The sequence below is a fragment of the Cydia fagiglandana genome, chromosome 23 (genome assembly GCF_963556715.1).
Source record: "Cydia fagiglandana chromosome 23, ilCydFagi1.1, whole genome shotgun sequence".
Taxonomy (NCBI): Eukaryota; Metazoa; Arthropoda; class Insecta; order Lepidoptera; family Tortricidae; genus Cydia; species Cydia fagiglandana.
The window spans coordinates 7,566,091-7,585,206 of NC_085954.1; the positions used below are offsets into that span (position 1 = coordinate 7,566,091).

The 19,116-nt window shown below is 40.4% G+C and overlaps 1 protein-coding gene across 1 annotated transcript in view; it reads left to right on the top strand.

The window, feature by feature from the left end:
• Positions 1 to 19,116, top strand: part of LOC134675755 (hemicentin-1-like) — a 227,586-nt gene that overhangs the window by 196,781 nt on the left and 11,689 nt on the right. Inside the window, exons 3-14 of the mRNA XM_063534065.1 lie at positions 3,387 to 3,476; positions 4,595 to 4,702; positions 10,611 to 10,692; positions 11,524 to 11,654; positions 12,893 to 13,008; positions 14,109 to 14,238; positions 15,048 to 15,138; positions 16,517 to 16,643; positions 17,144 to 17,299; positions 17,378 to 17,494; positions 17,545 to 17,739; positions 18,391 to 18,556. Of these exons, the coding sequence (XP_063390135.1) occupies positions 3,387 to 3,476; positions 4,595 to 4,702; positions 10,611 to 10,692; positions 11,524 to 11,654; positions 12,893 to 13,008; positions 14,109 to 14,238; positions 15,048 to 15,138; positions 16,517 to 16,643; positions 17,144 to 17,299; positions 17,378 to 17,494; positions 17,545 to 17,739; positions 18,391 to 18,556 (1,509 nt within the window). The remainder of the gene's footprint in view (positions 1 to 3,386; positions 3,477 to 4,594; positions 4,703 to 10,610; positions 10,693 to 11,523; positions 11,655 to 12,892; positions 13,009 to 14,108; positions 14,239 to 15,047; positions 15,139 to 16,516; positions 16,644 to 17,143; positions 17,300 to 17,377; positions 17,495 to 17,544; positions 17,740 to 18,390; positions 18,557 to 19,116) is intronic.

Genomic DNA, 19,116 nt, shown 5'->3' on the forward strand with positions numbered 1-19,116 from the left:
TAATAGTACTAGGTACTACCCGGTAGGTACGGACCCGGGTATGTCGTTAAACCACGTCCAAGACCACCGGTGGACTGGCAGCAGTGTCCCTCAAATTCGGTGTACTCGACTGCGATCGCCAACCCGCCTGCCAAGCGTGGCGATTATGGCATTTACCCCCCAAAAAAGGGGGAGGCCTATGTTCAGCAGTGGACGTCTTATGGCTGAGATGATGATGATGATGATGATGATGATGACTAGGTACAGAAGACTCACTCTAACAAAACGCGTCTGTTTACGATCAGCACAGTTATGGCCGCTAGGTGGCGACAGCGCCACGCGCGGCTTGTGGCAAACCTTAAAATTGGGGTCGAAAGGATGCACTTTTAGCTACCGTAGCAAAGCGACGGAATCGCGGAGTGAGTCACGCCTGATACGATATATGATGATCACGCTATACACAGAAACGATTAAACGAAGCACAATTTAATTACAGGAAAAATTTACAATAATAAGTGTTGGTATGATGAGAATGTTTTTTGACTGTTATAGCAACGTATTCAATTATTTACAGTGACAAGGTCCCAAAAGAAAATAAATAATATTCAAATATAAAACCTATGTAAACCTCTTTACAAAAGTATTAGAGCATGCAGCAGGATACGTCACACGGTATATAACCTTTGAACTTCGTAGAACGCATTTAAGGGCCCCCCCCCTGATTAACAGTCCGCCGGACGGTATCGGCCTGTCAGTTAGAACAAAATTTTGACAGTTCCGAACAACTGACAGGCCGATACCGTCCGGCGGACTGTTAATCAGTGGGCCCCTTACAGATGTGCAAGACCGAAGTGATCCCATAAGAGCTCCAAGTTTTGTACGGAGCTCTAAAAATACACAAACACTTTAATAGCTTGTTAGTGACCCTGCTGAGCTGGCTAGCATTTATATGTCTAATTGGCATGGATACCTCGTTCTGACATGAGGTCTTTTAAACTTTTTGCGTTGCCTCGCATAATAGTTGTCAACAGCCATTGGAACAATCATTCAATGTATACCGTATTCAGTGCAATAAATTCCAAATGATAACTAATTTTTGAACGGCTGTCTTGACTATTATGCGTGACCTGTCCCACCACGCAAAACAGCTGTTAAATGTAGGTACCTATAGTTGCACACTTCGTCCAGTTCCCACAATACTACGACGTCCAGTTACTAGTCATTTTGAGCTAAGTTCCTGTGAATACAGAGAATAAGATTGTCTTAGGTACCTATGTATGTACCTAAAATATTTAATTTGATTAAATGCATAGTATGAAAACTTCACTTGCCTACCCATTCGTAACTCGCTCCCTCTCGTCCCGTGTCCCACAAAACTATAATGTCGGTAAATATTTGAAAACATATATGTGGTGGTAAACGTGGTGTTGCTTACCTTGAAAGCAAGAGTTCTGACACGGCCCCGATCTTCGGAATGGGCACGGGAATGATTTCTAACATTTGGGTATACCTAAATATTTAAATAGGGCGAATAGAAAATATGTCCTAATTTTTAGTGTTCCGTACAAATCTTTGTTCACGGAACACTTATTTTATTATATTTTTAATACTTACCACGTCGGTGGCAAATAAAGCATAGCCCACCTGATGGTATACGGGCACCACAGCCTATGGACGCTTGCAATTACGGTTATGTCACATGTACGTTGTAATTATGGGAGATACCAGTCATATTTTACTCAAAATCAAAAGAATGTCAACCACAGGTTAATCTGTTTTCAGTTCTTAAATCACTTTATTCCTAAAAATATCGCTTTTTGCGACAGTTTTACTAAGCGTAGCATTACTTACTTATTACTGCCAAGTAATATAATTTTGATACAAAATCAAGATCAAGGCCCTCTAGATCGCTAAGCTCACCTACCAAAATTAGCAAAACAGATAACCTACTAAAGTGTTTGACTGTGCGACTGTGCGTCTATTTTTGTTTGTTTTACTTGGTATTCAAATACCTAGTTAATCCAATATAAACTATTTAAACGGATCTTATTCACTATCACAGCCACATCCACCGTGCCGGATGGACGAGGCTTAAGATAGACACTTGAGCTTTTAAAATAAACTTTTAAGTTCAATAGCTCTGGAGTGCAGGAAATAAGTTATTCTAACTCTTCTGAGACGGGTTAGGGATTGGTAACAGAACAGAATAAATAATAGTACCAGGTACAGAAGGTTCACTCCAACAAAACGCTTCTATTACGACAGATATGACCGCAAGGTGGCGCAAGAGCGAGCAGGCGTCCGTTCCGTAGCGGGGCGCGGCAATTAATACTGCTGGACACCAAAATTGGTGTGGGCCGCATGTACTTGTAGCGACGCGACGAAATCGCGGAGTGAGCCACGCCTGGTAACAGTGAAAATACATTGTAGCATTAAGCAGCTAAATGCATATAAGTATGTTAGCTGGAAGAGATCCCTTATAGGGATAAGTTCGCCTTTGTACTTCCATTACTGCAATTTATTTTTGTAAAATTTGTGTACAATAAAAATATGATTACTGCTACTACTACTACTAGGTACTATAATTGAGTCCGTTTGCGAACGCACATACGTTCTATATCCTTAGGAAGTCCTTACAACAAGCATTTAGAGCCAAGTTTCGTAACAAAATCCCAAACTTAATTCCCATTTAGTCTTAGCCAGTAATTAGAGATAATTGCACTAATGTGTTTTAAACTAATGCGGTCATTACACTAATGAAGTTATCAGCAATTAGTGAGTGTTGAAACCCATTCAGTGTTCCGTTCATTCATACACGTTCATTCGATTTCCGCACTGTCTTAGACAGTTAATCACACCATCACCGTATCTAAAACCGCATCAATTGATAATCGCCTTAGGATCGTTAATGATGCTTCCAAATTGGTGTTATAAAATGTAATACAACATCCTATGACAAAGACAACATAAAATACACTATCACTATACGTACTATCATTTGGCCATTTGGTCAATACATACCTACATACATATAATCACGCCTATTTCCCGGAGGGGTAGGCAGACACCACGGATTTCCACTTGTTACGATCCTGACATACCTCTTTCGCTGCATTCACTTTCATAACATTCCTCATACACGCTCGCCGGCTTAGGGTGCTCTTGACCTGGCCTTTCTTTAAGATTTCCTCGATCTGATCAGAGAAAGTCCGCCGAGGTCTACCCCTTCCAACTTTCACTTCTACTTCTCCCTTATACACTTTGTTAGCCTTCTTTCACTTATTCTTTCCACGTGTCCGAACCATATCAACATACCTTTCTCAATTTTTAGTCAATATCTCAAAAAATTCTCTGAAATAAAAACAATTGCATTCATAAATTAACGTGTGTACGTCTGTTTGTTTCAGAAGCGAGACACTCGTTGGAGCGACGAGAGGCTGATGTGGACTTCTTCCAGGACGACCCGGGCTCCGACAACGAACAGAACGACGAAGGAGGTAAATAGGCATTTTCACTTGTGTAGTGTAAAGGTTTGCAACCTTGACAACCTTTTTTAATCGGAGGTAAATGGGCATTTTCACTTGTGTAGTGTAAAGGTTTACAACCTTTACAACCTTTTTTAATCTGTGACTGGCTCATGATATTCAAATTTAGAATATGAGCCCGCTGTCAAATGGAACGCGGTGCGGAATCGGCATTCGATTAGAGGCAGCCGTCGAGTGTAGATAATTACTCCTACAACCATTCTTCTTCCTGGCATTTTGCCACGGCTCATGGGAGGCTGAGGCCTGAGGTCCGCTTGACAAATAATCCCATGATACTACACTAGCACTAGTTTTTACGAAAGCGACTGCCATCTGACTTTCCAACCTAGAGGGGAAATTAGGCCTTTTTGGGATTAGTCCGGTTTCCTCACTATGTTTTCCTTCACCGAAAAGCGACTGGTAAATAGCAAATGATATTTCGTACTTAAGTTCCGAAAAGGTCATTGGTACGAGCTGGGGTTTGAACCCGCGACCACCGGATTGAAAGTCGCAAGCTCTTACCGCTAGGCCACCAGCGCCTTGTGTGTTACTTACCATTAACGGCCAGTTAGCAATCGTCACAAAACTGACGGTCAATGTCAAACAAACCTCGTACATTTTGTCAGGAATGTGACGGTTATACGTTACGACTTAAGTGCGCTATAAAGTACAAGTTAAAATGAAAATGCCTAAATACGTATTTCAACTGCCATTTTTCTGACCTGCGAATATTTTTTCTGCCTAAGGTCAATGCCGCCAAAATATATATCATTGGGGAATTCCCGAGCGTAGTTTTTTCAACCGTTGGTGACAGCATACCTACCGGCTGCTTTTGACTGCTGGAACTGTAACTATTGCTACCTACAGATGAATGATAGTTTAAAGGTTTAGTTTAAACCACTATGAATTTGTACCTATTTAGCGCGAGATCGCGCTAAACAAATGAATGAGTTCTCAAGTAGCTGTTTCTTTTGATTGAAAAGCGAGATTGCCCACGATCAATACCTCAATCGAGTGTCAATTTGTAAAAGATAATAAAAAACTACGTACCTAAGTAATTCTTTTTTAATAAGTATTTTATTTGATTGCAGACGATGAGGACGGGCCCGTTCCGAATGCCACCATCCTCACCAAGCCGGAGGTATACAAAGTGCCTATAGGAGTAGGAGTGCGGTTGGAGTGCAGAATCGATATACCAGGTAAGAATAAAATTGAATTGATTACGACCGGTCTGTCCTATTTTAAACGTCAAACTTCTATATAGGTAATGACGTATAAAAAATAACACTTGCACTGCATGTACTATCAAAAGCATTACAGACTTAACTTGGTCTAACTCTAGCATGCTTTGCGCCCCTTGCATCATCACTAGCACGGAGTTAACCAGTTAAACCTGAAGTTACCATGGTTGCCAGTACGATTCGACACTGGGTTAACGGTTTAACCGCTTAAACCCGGGTTAGTGGGATTGTGCAAGTGGCCCTAAATTAGATGAACTATTGTGGAAATGGCTTAAAACCACATGTTTTAAGCCATTGCTTAAAACCACATGTTTTAAGCCATTGCTTAAAACCACATGTTTTAAGCCATTGCATGTTTAAATTTAGTACCAGAAAATCAGGGTTAAGCTACGTTCAAGGGAACGTAACCATGGCAACGAATGAGAAGAAAAGATGCATTCACCCAATTTATTAGGTAATACATGTCATCTATTTTGATTTATGGCACTTATAATGTAGTCGTCCCGCTGTCTAGCAGCCATGACAGTTAGCCGGACGCGCGTGAGCATCAGTTTTGGCGCCGGACACGTTCCATCATCAACACTTGACAATTTATAACCTCTATTTCGTAAGACATAAGGCTCACCTCTGATCAATTAAGAGTGTCTCTATTAGTACCATAGTTCGCACTGCTAACTGATAATACATAACTCTTATTTCAAAAGCTTTAAGGATCAACTCTGGTCAGCTAAAAATGTTGCTATCGCCCGCTCACAGTTTTGGCGCCACCGGATCTGACATGTTCATGTTGCGTCACTTTTATTACCTGTGAACATGGACTTATAAGATGGACTGCACTGTCCCTTTTTTTGCCATACTAAATTGAACTTTATCACCGAGCTAGAAAGACGTTCGTACCAGACTAGAGAAAACGGTCCACTTGAGATAGCAAAGGTGGGTCGCGGTGTCTCACTCGCACGTGTTGCCAATGTTAAAAATATACCATTGTGGTATAGCCTGACAACAGTTTATTTAACCCTGAGATAGTGTCGCTGCAAACAGGTTACGTATGGCAATAATGTGCGTACGTCATGTATAGTCGGGGTAGTGGGCATTGGCTTCATGTTGATACTCGTATAATGTGAAAACATTGCTTACAGAGAATTCAGTTCTTTCAATTTACCTTTTCGTCAAAATCTGATTCCAAATATTCAATATTTATATATTCTTCGTTTTCTGACTCTTACGAATTCTGATTTTCATCAGATGTTGTGTCGCTTTCAGGACCACCAACCTCGATTATAAAACGTTCAGTCTCCAATTCGATTATAGGACCTTTATTCCTATAATCGTCTTCAATTTTTTTAACATGGTCACAGCAATTGCTCCAATTTTCTTGAGTTACTTCCTATACGATACGATAACCAGTTCAATACAACCGCACTATAAAATGTCAATACCGGTCATGTCAACAACCAACTTTAAAACATTGTTTATTGGAATCCTATGTAATCCTTCGTCTTTTTTAAGCGGTAAGTATTGGATTGCATTCACTACATTTTTTTTCGCATCTTTGGAATATTTTTTTGGCATTTTTGTAATAAAACCTTGAATATATTCGTAGATATCTTCTATTTGTTTACATCGGTGACATTCGATGACATCCAACGTTCGTTGTCAAAGAGTTCTTGTTGCCAGTAAAAGAAATTAGTACCATTGAAAATCCGCAAAATGGCGAGGGTCAAATAAACTGTTGTCAGGCTTTAGTATTTATATCAATATACTACTCAAATTAAATAACTTCTCATATTATTTAAATGCTATATTCATAGTAAGGTTCTGATATCTTTTAAGAAATTTGTAAATAAGTATGATATCAATATTATTACCTGATTTAACCAAGCATGTGGACAACAAAAAAAAACTTTTTATTTTGGTGTGGTAGACATTGTAGAAACTTTGAATGTTAATTGGTATCCCTATCGTCATGACATGTTATCAAAACACGTGAATGCAAAATTTCCTAAAAATGGTGAATAAATGTTGCGTTAAAGGTTGTGGGAGTGAAAGAATTTCTAATTGTGGAATATTGTTTCACCAGGAAGCCACAATTATTACATTTTGCGATAAAAATACAAGACAACATTGTCAAACTCATTAGGGTGACTATGATGTCGGCACGATGAGAATCAGTGTTACACAATTTTTATTAGGTACTTAGGTAAGTTTATATAAATAGGTATGTATTTATTTCGGCATGTTTAAATTGGTGAAATGAGAGCCAATACAGAATAAATAATTGCCAAAATTGAAATCCAAAGTCCTTAAACATTACAGACACATTTAAGCATTGTTATAATAATAATAAACACATTGATAATAAAAGAAAAATAGAACTTTATCGTAATTTACTGACTTTTGGGACGATACCAGAAACGTTACTGGGAATTTACCCTCTTTGGAAAATTTACTAAGAACGGCACATCACTAATTTCTTTACATTTCATTTTATTTTATTTTATTTTATTTTATTAGAAGACCAACAGCGGTAACAAACAATATAAACTTATAACTAGGATACAATCATAAAGCCAATAACAGGTCTCCCTAACAGATACAAAAGAAAAATATTACGGATTTGCTTAAGTACTAGACTAGACTACGTTTATGTGTGTGCGTGGCTGTGTGTGTGTGTGTGTGTGTATGTGTACGTGTGCGTGTGTTTGTTATTCATTCCTCCACTTGATTGTTATAATTTTTTTTTGCAATCGCATTTTTAAAAGATTTTTTATTATTGTGCACAAATGGATCGACATCGCTAAACTGATTGTTGTACGTTTTTGAAATTCTATATAATACTGAATTCCTGCCATAGTTAGTATGATAGTTAGGTAAACTAAGAAGACGTTGGTGCCTAGTATTTACCTTAGGTGTGAAGTATTTGATCTCAGCTATAAGGTTAGGACAATCCACATCACCTTTGACTATATCAAATAGTAAACCCATATCGAGCAATACCCTCCTGTCCTCTAGGCTCATTATATTATACCGCTTGCAACTAATCTTATAATTTATGGATGGCTGTTTAGTACGGTAATTCAGGTATCGTAAGAACCTCTGTTGCAGTCTTTCAATTCTTGATTTGTAGGTAATGTAATTAGGAGACCATATATTGGATGCGTACTCCAGAACACTACGTACATAGGTAAAATAAACCACTTTTATACAGTCAGGGTCGTTAAATGCCTTACAGACTCTCATCACGAAACCCAAGTTCTTGTAAGCTTTGTTTATTATATTATCAATGTGATCTGACATTAACATTTTACTATCTAGTAAGACTCCTAGGTCTCTTATTGATTGAACTCTTTCTAAGCAAGTTTTGTTTATAGTGTAGCAAGCATGAATTGGTGATGGCTTTCTAGAAAAAGTGATTACTTGACATTTAGATGCATTAAACGTTATTTTGTTTCTGTTGTAGTATTGTGAGAGAGAATCTAATGTTTTTTGTAAAATATTACAGTCAGAGGCATCTTTTATTTTAACAAATACCTTTTTATCATCTGCATATAACAGATGTTGAACAGGTGAGTCTATGCAAGTGTAAATATCAAATATATATGCATTATAAAATAAAGGTCCTAAATGTGATCCCTGAGGGACGCCAGATGGGACATAAATATGATTTGATCTGTAACCACCAATAGTGACGAACTGTGACCTGTTAGAGAGGTAAGATTTTATCCATCTTAGTAGGCAGCCATGTATGCCTAATTTTTCTAACTTGGCCAACAGGATGACGTGGTCTACTCGGTCGAAGGCTTTCTCGAAATCAGTGTATACCACGTCAACCTGTCCACCTCTCTCCATGTTACTTAGGACATAATTAGTAAATTCGGTAAGATTGGTAATTGTAGATCGTTGCCTAAGAAAACCATGTTGGTTAGAACTGATGCCTTGCATTATTGTAGGATAAATGTGATCGTAAACTATTTTCTCGAAAATTTTACTACTCTACTACATTTCACGACTCTTCTCTTTTCGCACAGGTGGCCTAGCACCGTGAACACCGAAGTTCGCAAATTACGGGCATCTTTCTCTTTTACTCCTATAAAGGAGTAATTACAGTAACAGAGAAAGATGCTCGCAATTTGCAAACTTCGATGTCTATGGTCCAGTGACAAGCGTCCTAGTTAAAAACGATAGCAAGCGGGCGTAACGGACCCACGCGACCCTCAGGCAGTTACGAATTTGCCCTAAGACCGAGTAGGCCCGGGCCTAGGGCGGCCAGATATTTTGGGCGGCAGTCTATATGATGGGTGCTGAGAAAGGGGGGGGGGGGGGCGGCTAGAGCTTGCTATGTAGGGCTTGGGGCCTAAGGCGGCAAAGACTGTATGTAATTCCTCCACTGTCCTGAGAGCCGACCCCGTTGCGTCTTTGTCGCACTTGTAAATTCGTACGTAAGTGTGACAGAGAGGCAACACGTCGAACATGGTTCACAGTAGACCCTCTGGTTCTGTCAGCATATTTGTCTCTCTATCTCTCTCACTCATACCTGTGTTCTTGACAGACGTTACGGCGGACCACCTTCCTGACGATCGACCATGTTCGTGGTCCAGTACCTACGCCTACTAGTAACAGCTTTTCTTCTTCACTTGGTCCCTCAATACTGAGGATCGTGACATCATATCCTTCTGTTGAAGACCAGGTTCCTCCATAGGGTTCTCTTCCTCGCCAAAGTTTTAATTGCATAGGTGCCGTAATGTGAACACACAAAGTACCTAAGGTTGTGTGAAGCGTTTTACAGAAGAGAAAAAACTATATCCATCCCTTTTTAGGCGAAAAGACAGTATGATTTCTATTACTAATATAACTATGCACGATTAAGAAAAGATCCTGGTCAAACTATATATTTAAATGTTATCCTAATATCCCACATACATAAGACGTATGGTCACCCTAATTAGAAAGAGATACAACGGCCCACCTTGACTATCTCATGTGGACACACTTTTTGGCCAATGTCCGCCATCCAGTTATGTTTAATGTCCATGCCTGTGAATAATTGATCAGTACACTCCTGACTAAAGATGGACCTTAATGTCTTTGAAATAAGGTGTAAAAATTGTCAGTTAATATTGTGGACGATTGAACATAGTTTAACGACTTTTTTATGCTGATTTTGGACTTCCTCAACCTGGGTGACACAATAGACGCCATTAAATTTCCGATTCCTCTGATGAATAAAATCAGGGGAAGTCCAAACGCAACATTTTATGTGCCTATGTGTATAACAAGTGTAGATAATGAAAATAAATAAATAAATGCTTAAAACCTCACGAACCCGTAGGTCCGCCATTTTGAATGCCAAAAACTGAATCTAAAATAAATATGAATACTTACCTATCGATCCTCGGGTGCTTAGCCAACGTGGCAATCGTTTACGCCCCGTAGCGTAGCGTCGTCATCTGCGACAGTGGCAGTTGCGTTGCGTTTCGTTCGCTACGGAGCGTAATCGATTGGCACATTGGCTACGCACCCTGCTCATCAAATTTCACGAGAATCAGTTGAAAAATGCGACCTGCAGAGAAGTATGAATATGAGATATATGCGAGATATATGAATGCACTAGCGACCCGCCCTGGCTTCGCACGGGTTAACAAATAATACACCTACCTTCTTCAAGCAACACTCTATTGAAAACCGCATGAAAATCCATTCAATAATTTTTGAGTTTATCGCGAACAAACACACAAACAGACGCAGCGGTGGACTTTGCTTTATAAAGTGTAGTGATACTAATTTTAGGTAAGCTGAAACGGAAATCATCGCATTTGCTCGGTCAATAATTTCTTGATTTAATCAGAACTTGTGCTTATTGCTTCAGATACAATGGTGACCTGGATGAGAGGAGACATAGGCCTGGTAGTGCTTGGTACACTGATGGCTGATCCGAGAAAGTATCAGAAGTAAGTAGTTTATTTATAGTTAACGCCTACTGTTTTTGTTACCGCAAAAATGCGTAATTTTGTATGCTTTAATTTTATTAAAAAAATATAGGACCGACCGTCTCTATCGACTCTACCTCTGTGGTCTGGCAGAGTGTCTTCCGAAAATCGTTTTTTCCAGATTGCGATTTTTGCCATTCGCAATTTTTACCATTTTATTTTTTCTCAATAGCTTCCTTTCCCGAAAACATTTCTAACCATTCGCATATTTTCTCATTAATTTTATTTTCCAGTAGCTTATTTTCCTAATAAGTTTTCTAACCATTCGCATAATTTGGATATGTATTCTTTATTATAATATACGAGACACTAACTAAAAAATAACTTCGTTTTGTAAATCAATATCGTACAATAAAATAAGTCGGTTCTGACGCTCGCCGGTCGCTACCGCGGCACGCTCGCTTCGCTCGCTCGGCTTCGCGCGCTGTTTTGCTCGCAGTTCACCTAACACACTCCTCCTCGCTTCGCTCGTCATCGCACCTGTCTATTTTCTGTCTCCCGTGATTGTAAACAAATGAAATATAGTGGGAAATTATGCGAATGGTTAGAAAACCTATTAGAAAATTAAGATATTGGAAAATTAAAATAATGGGAAAATATGCGAATGGTTAGTTAAATATGATTTCGGAAAAGGAAGCTATCAAAAAAGTAAAATGGTAAAAATTGCGAATGGCAAAAATATCAATCTGGAAATAACGATTTTCGGAAGAGACAGTACACACTCGTCTGGCAGGCTAGTTAGGTACCTACAGTAACAATGATGATGTGATCTTAATGTAAAATGTATTTCAGGAGCGGCACCGACCTCATCATCAACAATGTGACGCAGACAGACGCTGGCGGCTACCAGTGCAAGGTTGAGCAAACGCCGCCCGTTCAAATTGAGCATCGGATCGAGACTGTCCAGCCTGCTCAAATTACGAGTAAGTACAATACAAAATTACAACACAATATGTGACGTCCCACGGGTAAAAGTACCTTATGGCGGTTGGCGCTTACGCTATTATTAACGTCGCTCCAATATTAATGCGGCGCTATGCGACGTAAGCGCCACCCACCATAAGGTACCTTTTGCCGTGGACCGTCACATATTTTTTTGCATTCTTTAATCAAAGGGTAAAAACGGGACACTATTACTAAGAATCCACTATCCGTCTGTCTGTCACCTGGCTGTATCTCATGAACCTTGATAGCTAGACAGTTGAAATTTTCACAGATGACGTATTTCTGTTGCCGCTATAACAACAAATATGTACTAAACACAGAATAAAATAAATATTTAAGTAGGCCTCCCATACAACAAACGTGATTTTTTTGCCGTTTTTTGCGTAATGCTACGGACCAAATATATCGACGCGCATTCGGCAAAAGCCGATAGGAAAAAGCTTTATGTCCACGCAATAAGAGCGAAGAAGCCGACGACGCGTCGGCCGGCGCCGGCCGATGCGAGCCGAGCCGAACGACGACTTTTTCGCTCTTATTGCGCTGACATAAAGCTTTTTCCTATCGGCTTTTGCCGAATGCGCGTCGATATATTTGGGGAGACCCTTAGTGTGCGAGTCCAACTCGAACTTGGCCGGTTTTTTTTTAAATTATCCAGTTTAAAAAGGAAAATAGAGAAAGGTTGGCGTTCAAATTGAGCCATAACTCTACTTGTTCTGTCCCTCAACACTACATTTAGGTAAAAGCGAAAATAGTCGTTCAAGCAGCAGTGCTTGCACGGTAAGGGTTTTTTGCTGAGTTTGGCTAAAAACTACAATCGTCAGAACAACGGTGACGACAAAATTAGTCTAAGTCTATGTTTATCGTAAAAAAATACAAAGCTTCTGCCAAAAGATTTCTTTCTAAATATTCATTACGTTGTTATAGTTATTTAGGTACATAATGCCAGTTTTTCTTATGCCCACTTGCACGGTTACATCTCTAACCCGAGTTAATCGGTTAAACCTGGAGTTGCCATGGTTACCAGTACAATTTGACACTGGGTTAACGGTTCAATCGCTTAACTCCGGGTTAACCCACTAACCCATGCAAGCGGGCCTTAATTATAATACTTATAGAGTCTGTTCGGAAAGAGAAGAGTCGTGGAATGTATGGGGCTCAATCAATACCCCGACAGACGTATATTGGACTTAAGTAAACTTTTTTTTTTTAATTTCAGGCATCACAGCTTCAGACGAAGGCAAACCAGCCCCAGGAGCCGATCTTACCCTGACTTGCACTGCCACCGGTATCCCCGCTCCGAAGATCATTTGGTCGAAGCTGGTCAATGGACAGGTTAGTTACAATTTTTGTCCGAATCAAGAAGAAAAATATTTTTCACAGATGTTTGTTAACGTAATTCCTTAGGTACCTCTACTTTTAAGTTTGTGTTATTAGGTGTGCAATAAATAGTAGGTAGCAGTGGCGGCGCGTCTATAAAAGCCGATTCCCACCGGCTTGCCTGTTTTTGGCCGTTTGAGCAGAGTTGTAACGAAAATATGTAAAACAAATTAGCCCCGGCTTGCCTATGGATATGTTTGACGCGCCGCCACTGGTAGGTAGGTACCTAAGTACTGTGTAAATAGAAAACAAATCATCGCATTTTAAATGCTTCAGCAATTTGGCATAGATTTTTAATTTCTGTTCTATTACACATAATTACCACGCGTCTATTATCATAATTATATTATGTAGAGAAATGTCAGCCTCTAAGGCCCTTTGCTAAAGAATAACCTCCTTATTCGTAAACGTTTACTAAAGTTGACAAGCCGATAATAATCGTTCGTCCCTTTCCATCGTACCAATACGTCGGAAAGGGACAAACGATTATTATAGGCTTGTTAACTTTAGTGAACGTTTATGAATAGGGGGTTAGAGAATATCACCAAAATAGATGATGGCAGGAGCCCCCGCGTCTATTATTCTTATCTACCTTATCGTTATTCATAATCGTATTTCCAATCTAACAAGTTCTTCATTATACTTTTGACGGCCTCCTAAATAGCCTAGTCGGTAGCAGGCGTGTCTCACTCCGCGATTTCGTCGCTTTGCTACAGGTAGCTAAAAGTACATCCGTTCGACCCCAATTATGGGGTTTGCCATAAGCCGCGCGCGAGTGGCGCTGTCGCCACCTAGCGGCCATATCTGTGCTGATCGTGACAGACGCGTTTTGTTAGAGAGTGAGTCTTCTGTACCTAGTACTATTATTTATTCTGTGTCGGTAGTGACCCCGCCTACGAAGCCGGAGGTTCCAGGTTCGCTTGACAACTAATCCCAAGAATTGCTACGGTTGTTATTGTTGTTGGTATTAATATAATAATCAAGTATTATTTATATTTTACATGTAACTTACGTTATGAATAAAGGAGTTTAATAAAATATTTATTATATTACAGAACGCGAAGCTCGGGGAAGGCGCCGTCCACACCATCAAGAATGTGAAGGTGGAAGATTCTGGAAGGTACTTCTGCTACGCGATGGGCAACAACAATGCAGACACGAAGACTGTTGATGTCTCTGTTAGAAGTATGTATTCATACATTCTTCATCTCTTTCGTGCTATTATGTGCACTGCTTGTTCGAGATGCGCGCGCCGTGGCCGCTTCTCATTACGAGGCATTATAATATATCTATCTAAGGACCAGCCTTACGGGCATTAAAAATGGTACTAGTTCAGCGGTGTCAGTCGAATTCCATGCCAATCGTGCAGTCTAACGCAACTAGTTACGACCAATAGCACGCGTGATGCGGACTCATCAACCAATCGCGTTGTAGCGGTGTCACACCGCTGTGCTGGCCCCTGTCATGCCTCATTATTATTGCCCGTACGGCCAGTCCCTAGATATCTATGTCAATGTTCCGAGGGCGGACTAATGGCCTTCTTTAGAACGGCTCGGTCACGATAATACGCGACTGGCGACGGCGGCAGCGACAACCATAGGTGGGAACGAAAGGCCCGATCTCTGTGTTTCGCTCCAACCTATGGTTATCGCTGCCGCCCTCGCAAGTCGCTCAATGTCGTGGCCGAGCCGTAAGGGTGTGGTAGGTATTCTTAGTGGAAATCTGCTAAATCCTACACCAGAACAGGTGACGCAGCAAAAAACTGGTGTGTATTTACCTAGCTAAAATTATGATTAGTTTTTAAGGTTATAATTATTATATGTAAGTATTTAGTCTGTCTGGTATGTATAGGCCTTTGCTGCCTGACAATAAATGATCGATCGATCGATCGATGATTGATCATTTAAAAGCATATTATATGTAATGAAATAATTTGAATTTTTCTCCAGTTCTATAAATGAATAGTTAAATATAATTGTATTTATTTATTCCAGGGAAGCCCAAGGTGCACGTGCACCGCGCCGTGATCAACTCGGCCATCGGCGTCGAGGCCCTCATGAGGTGCAACGTGCACGAACAAGAACCGTGAGTGTTTTTGGAGTACAGTCCGTGGGGTGACACTGGACCTTTCGGGCGCTCTCGGCTCAGTTCGGCCACAGAATAATTAATAGTACTACCGTACAGAAAGGAAACTTACTACAAAAACGAAGTTTGACAGCGGTTCAGGGTCGAATCATGCTGTCCCTTTCTAATATAGGTATGGCACTATCCCTTTCTTCTATTTAGAGTTGTCAAAAATCAAGTGATTATCTTATCTGTGGTCGTGCACGCAAAAGAGAGTCAAGTGGTGCCAACCCTAATAATTGCTCGGAGCAATGCTGAGCCGAGCGGAGCCGAGTTTAACCGAAGCAGGAGTTTCGCACCCCTGGTTCGGCTCAGCGTTGCAACGAGCAATTATTAGAGTTGACAAAACTTAACGTTCCTTTGAGTCACAGTGACTGAAAACCACAGAGAAGATAATGTGTGTCGTTTGTTCTTATATTATGCAGGGCGTCCCAAGACTATGGGACATCAAGGGATATCCTATCTAATTAATAAGTCTTCCTTTTATTTCGTATGTTATTTAGCAAAAATTAATCCTTATGATGAAGCCTTTCGATCGGTATGATAAAACTACAGGGTGTTTTTTTTTTCTCGTGTAGCGGGTTCGATTCCCGGTTCAACCATGTATTATTTAAAAATCTATGAATGCAGTTTAAATTGTTTTTTTAAATTAAAATAATGTCTTCTTTCAGCAAAATATCCTATCTACGATATTTAGAGTAGGTACTTTCCCTTGATGTCCCATAGTCTTGGGACAACCTGTATAGACTGTGGTGGCGTTGCTTGACGCTGGCAGCGCGCAAACTTTACAACCCTAAGTAGCCGAAAGGGATAGAGCCATACATTAGAAAGGGACAACATGATTCGTCCCTGAAACTTCGGTTATGTTGGAAGTGTCATTTCTGTACGGTAGTACTATTATTTATTATGTGGTACAGACTGTACTGTACCGGTCCGTACAGTCAAGAATACAGATGTGCGCGTTCCGGATTAGTTTATAAAAAGTTGGAAAAGTTCTTACAAATTTCACAAGAAACAAAGGAAACTTCAAACTAAAACTTTTCTAAATGGATTTTTTTTATTTCCATACAAAAATGTGAGATGTGGTTATTTAGCAATTTTTTAAACTTTCAAACATCAGTTGTCGTGTAATAAAGGAATTCGACATCTGTATTATTTCGTATTACGCCTGATAGAAATATTAAAGCAAAATTGAAGTGAAAAGTTTCTATCTCCTAACAAATCAAACTTTCTATTTTCAAAGACAAGCGCTCTCGTGGGTAGCTTGCGATGTTAGCAAAGCACCGTCATTATTTTAATCTTTATTCCTTTACAAATAGAGTTGTTTTTCGGTTGACAGGGTCACAATCAGGTGGTTCAAGGGTGACCAGGAGATCGATTGGTCGCGGTACACCACGCGAGGCACCGAATCCAACTTGACTGTGACACCGCAGTCGGACGCAGACTTTGGCACCTACACTTGCAGGGTAACTTTCTGTTTAGTCGTGAAGATTAGCAAAACACCTTTGGCTTGAGGGGATCCTAGCAGGTAGCTTCGATGATAATAAGACAAGCCTTGAAGATTATCGTGTATTGCATGATGTGGGCGGATTGCATGTACATATGACTTACATCTTAACGTAGGTACAGGTACAGATACAGCGAGTCTAGGTTCTATGTGGTTACTATCCGGTGGCAGAGCAGAAAGAGGGCCAGAGCGAATGGTGTCTGAGTTTATATATGGTAATCGTTCACTCCCGAGCGGAGTGAACGGGATATGTCATTCGCCCTCGCCTGACCAATCAGCGACCCGGTCTTCGAGTGAAGGCCGGGTCAATGCAGCCAATATTAACATTCTAATTAAGGGCTAGTGAAATTTTAAATTGCTCTTTAAGGCTTTTCTATTTTCTTACAAAGAACAACAAGACTGTAAAGATTAAGACACACTTCGAAGTCGAATCTAGTATTCGGTAACTCTGTTTTCCAGGCCGAATGTGACTTCGGCACTCACCACCGTTCCATCGAGCTGGTCGAGACGCCTGTAGTGGAGAGGCTAGAGGCCGACGGCAGCAAACTCTCGTGGTCCGTGCACTCGCACCTGCCACTCACGAGCATCGAGATACAGCTCATTGATACTGCCAACGTAAGCCACACTTTCTTTTTAATGTATGTACCTATGGTCTGAAAATGTGACTTCGGCACCCACCACCGTTCCATCGAGCTGGTGGAGACGCCTGTAGTGGAGAGGCTAGAGGCCGACGGCAGCAAACTCTCGTGGTCCGTGCACTCGCACCTGCCCCTCACGAGCATCGAGATACAGCTCATTGATACTGTCAACGTAAGCCACTCTTTTTAATGTACCTACCTATAGTCTGAAAAAGCGTCCAGGGCAGTAGACGGCGCTCGAAAGCGTATGCGATTTTCCGGGCCGAATGTGACTTCGGCACTCACCACCGTTCCATCGAGCTGGTGGAGACGCCTGTAGTAGAGAGGCTAGAGGCCGACGGCAGCAAACTCTCGTGGTCCGTGCACTCGCACCTGCCTCTCACGAGCATCGAGATACAGCTCATTGATACTGTCAACGTAAGCAACTTTCTTTTTGATGTATAGTTTGAGTCAGCGGGCAGCGGAGCGTTAGAGCGTTTTCACATTGACCGATCTGATATAGGATGTAGGATCCTCCTACATCCCCGCAGTCAGGCCGCGAGGGCGGGCCTGGGTGCCAGCGGTCACGCACACTACAACAAGCACTATGCCTACACATATGCACACAAACAAATATTATCGGTCCGACAGCTGACAGTGGGCTCTGACATGACAGAATTTATTGGAAGCGCCTTTCCGATGTCCGGATGCTATGGACGACGGACCAAATTCACCCGCCGCGGATAGCGACCGGCATTCAAATACAGCAATATGGCGTCCATTGTAAATAATTGAGCTGGTTACTAAAGATAATATGGCCCACTTATGAGTTTATTGCAATCTAATACTGTTTGACCAGTAAACCAGGTGAAAAACCTGTTGTGATTAGGCATTTTTATATATACTCAAATAATAATTAAGGAACATAGGTTACATATAAGAATAGTATAATACCTAACACATAACTTACAGAGAGACACCAGCATACATTGTAAAATTTGTAATGGTTTAGAATGAAATAAAGAATTTTGTTTATTTAAAACGAATAGAATATTTTTTAATATATTTCTCAATAACCATTCATTTCAGGGCACCTTAAAGAAGTTCGACGTACCGGTGCCAGACCACAAGACACACGAATACGACTTTACATACGTGGTGAACTCAGTGGAACCTGGACTCTATGATGCAGTGGTTAAGGTTGAAAACTCGAAGGGCATGGGCGAGAACAGCCAAGCGGTTGAACTTAAAGAAGGTAATCTTTTAGCCAAGATATAGGATGATAAGCCAACTTTGTCAGTAGAAGGCGCAAAATACAAAATGTCTATGAACTATAGTCTATATTTTTAAAATTTGCCGCCTTTTATGACAAAGTTGGATTGCAAGACTAACTATTATTTTGATTTTGTCTTTTTGTTTTTTTTTTTCTTTATTTCTACCGTAATACTCATTTGTGTTTTAATCTCATCTGCACAAAATTAATAGTCACAACTTTTAAAGTTGACAAAGATATTCCGCCATTATTATTAGTAATTATGATCATATCATATAATTTTCCACCCACACTCAAAATTATACGTGTATAGAGGGTGTTTGGTACATCGTTTGCCAAATTAAAACGGCAGATAGGTTGAGTCATTTGCTATCTTCTCAGGCCTAGAATTTTTTAATTTAGCGCACATTTTTTTTTCACTTCTATGCCAGTTTTACGTAAATTTCAAATTTTTACTTGCGTAGTAGAAAAAAAAACCATGATCAATTTTGTTTTTCTAGGCATGAGAAGATAGCAAATGACTATCTCCGTTTCGGACCTAT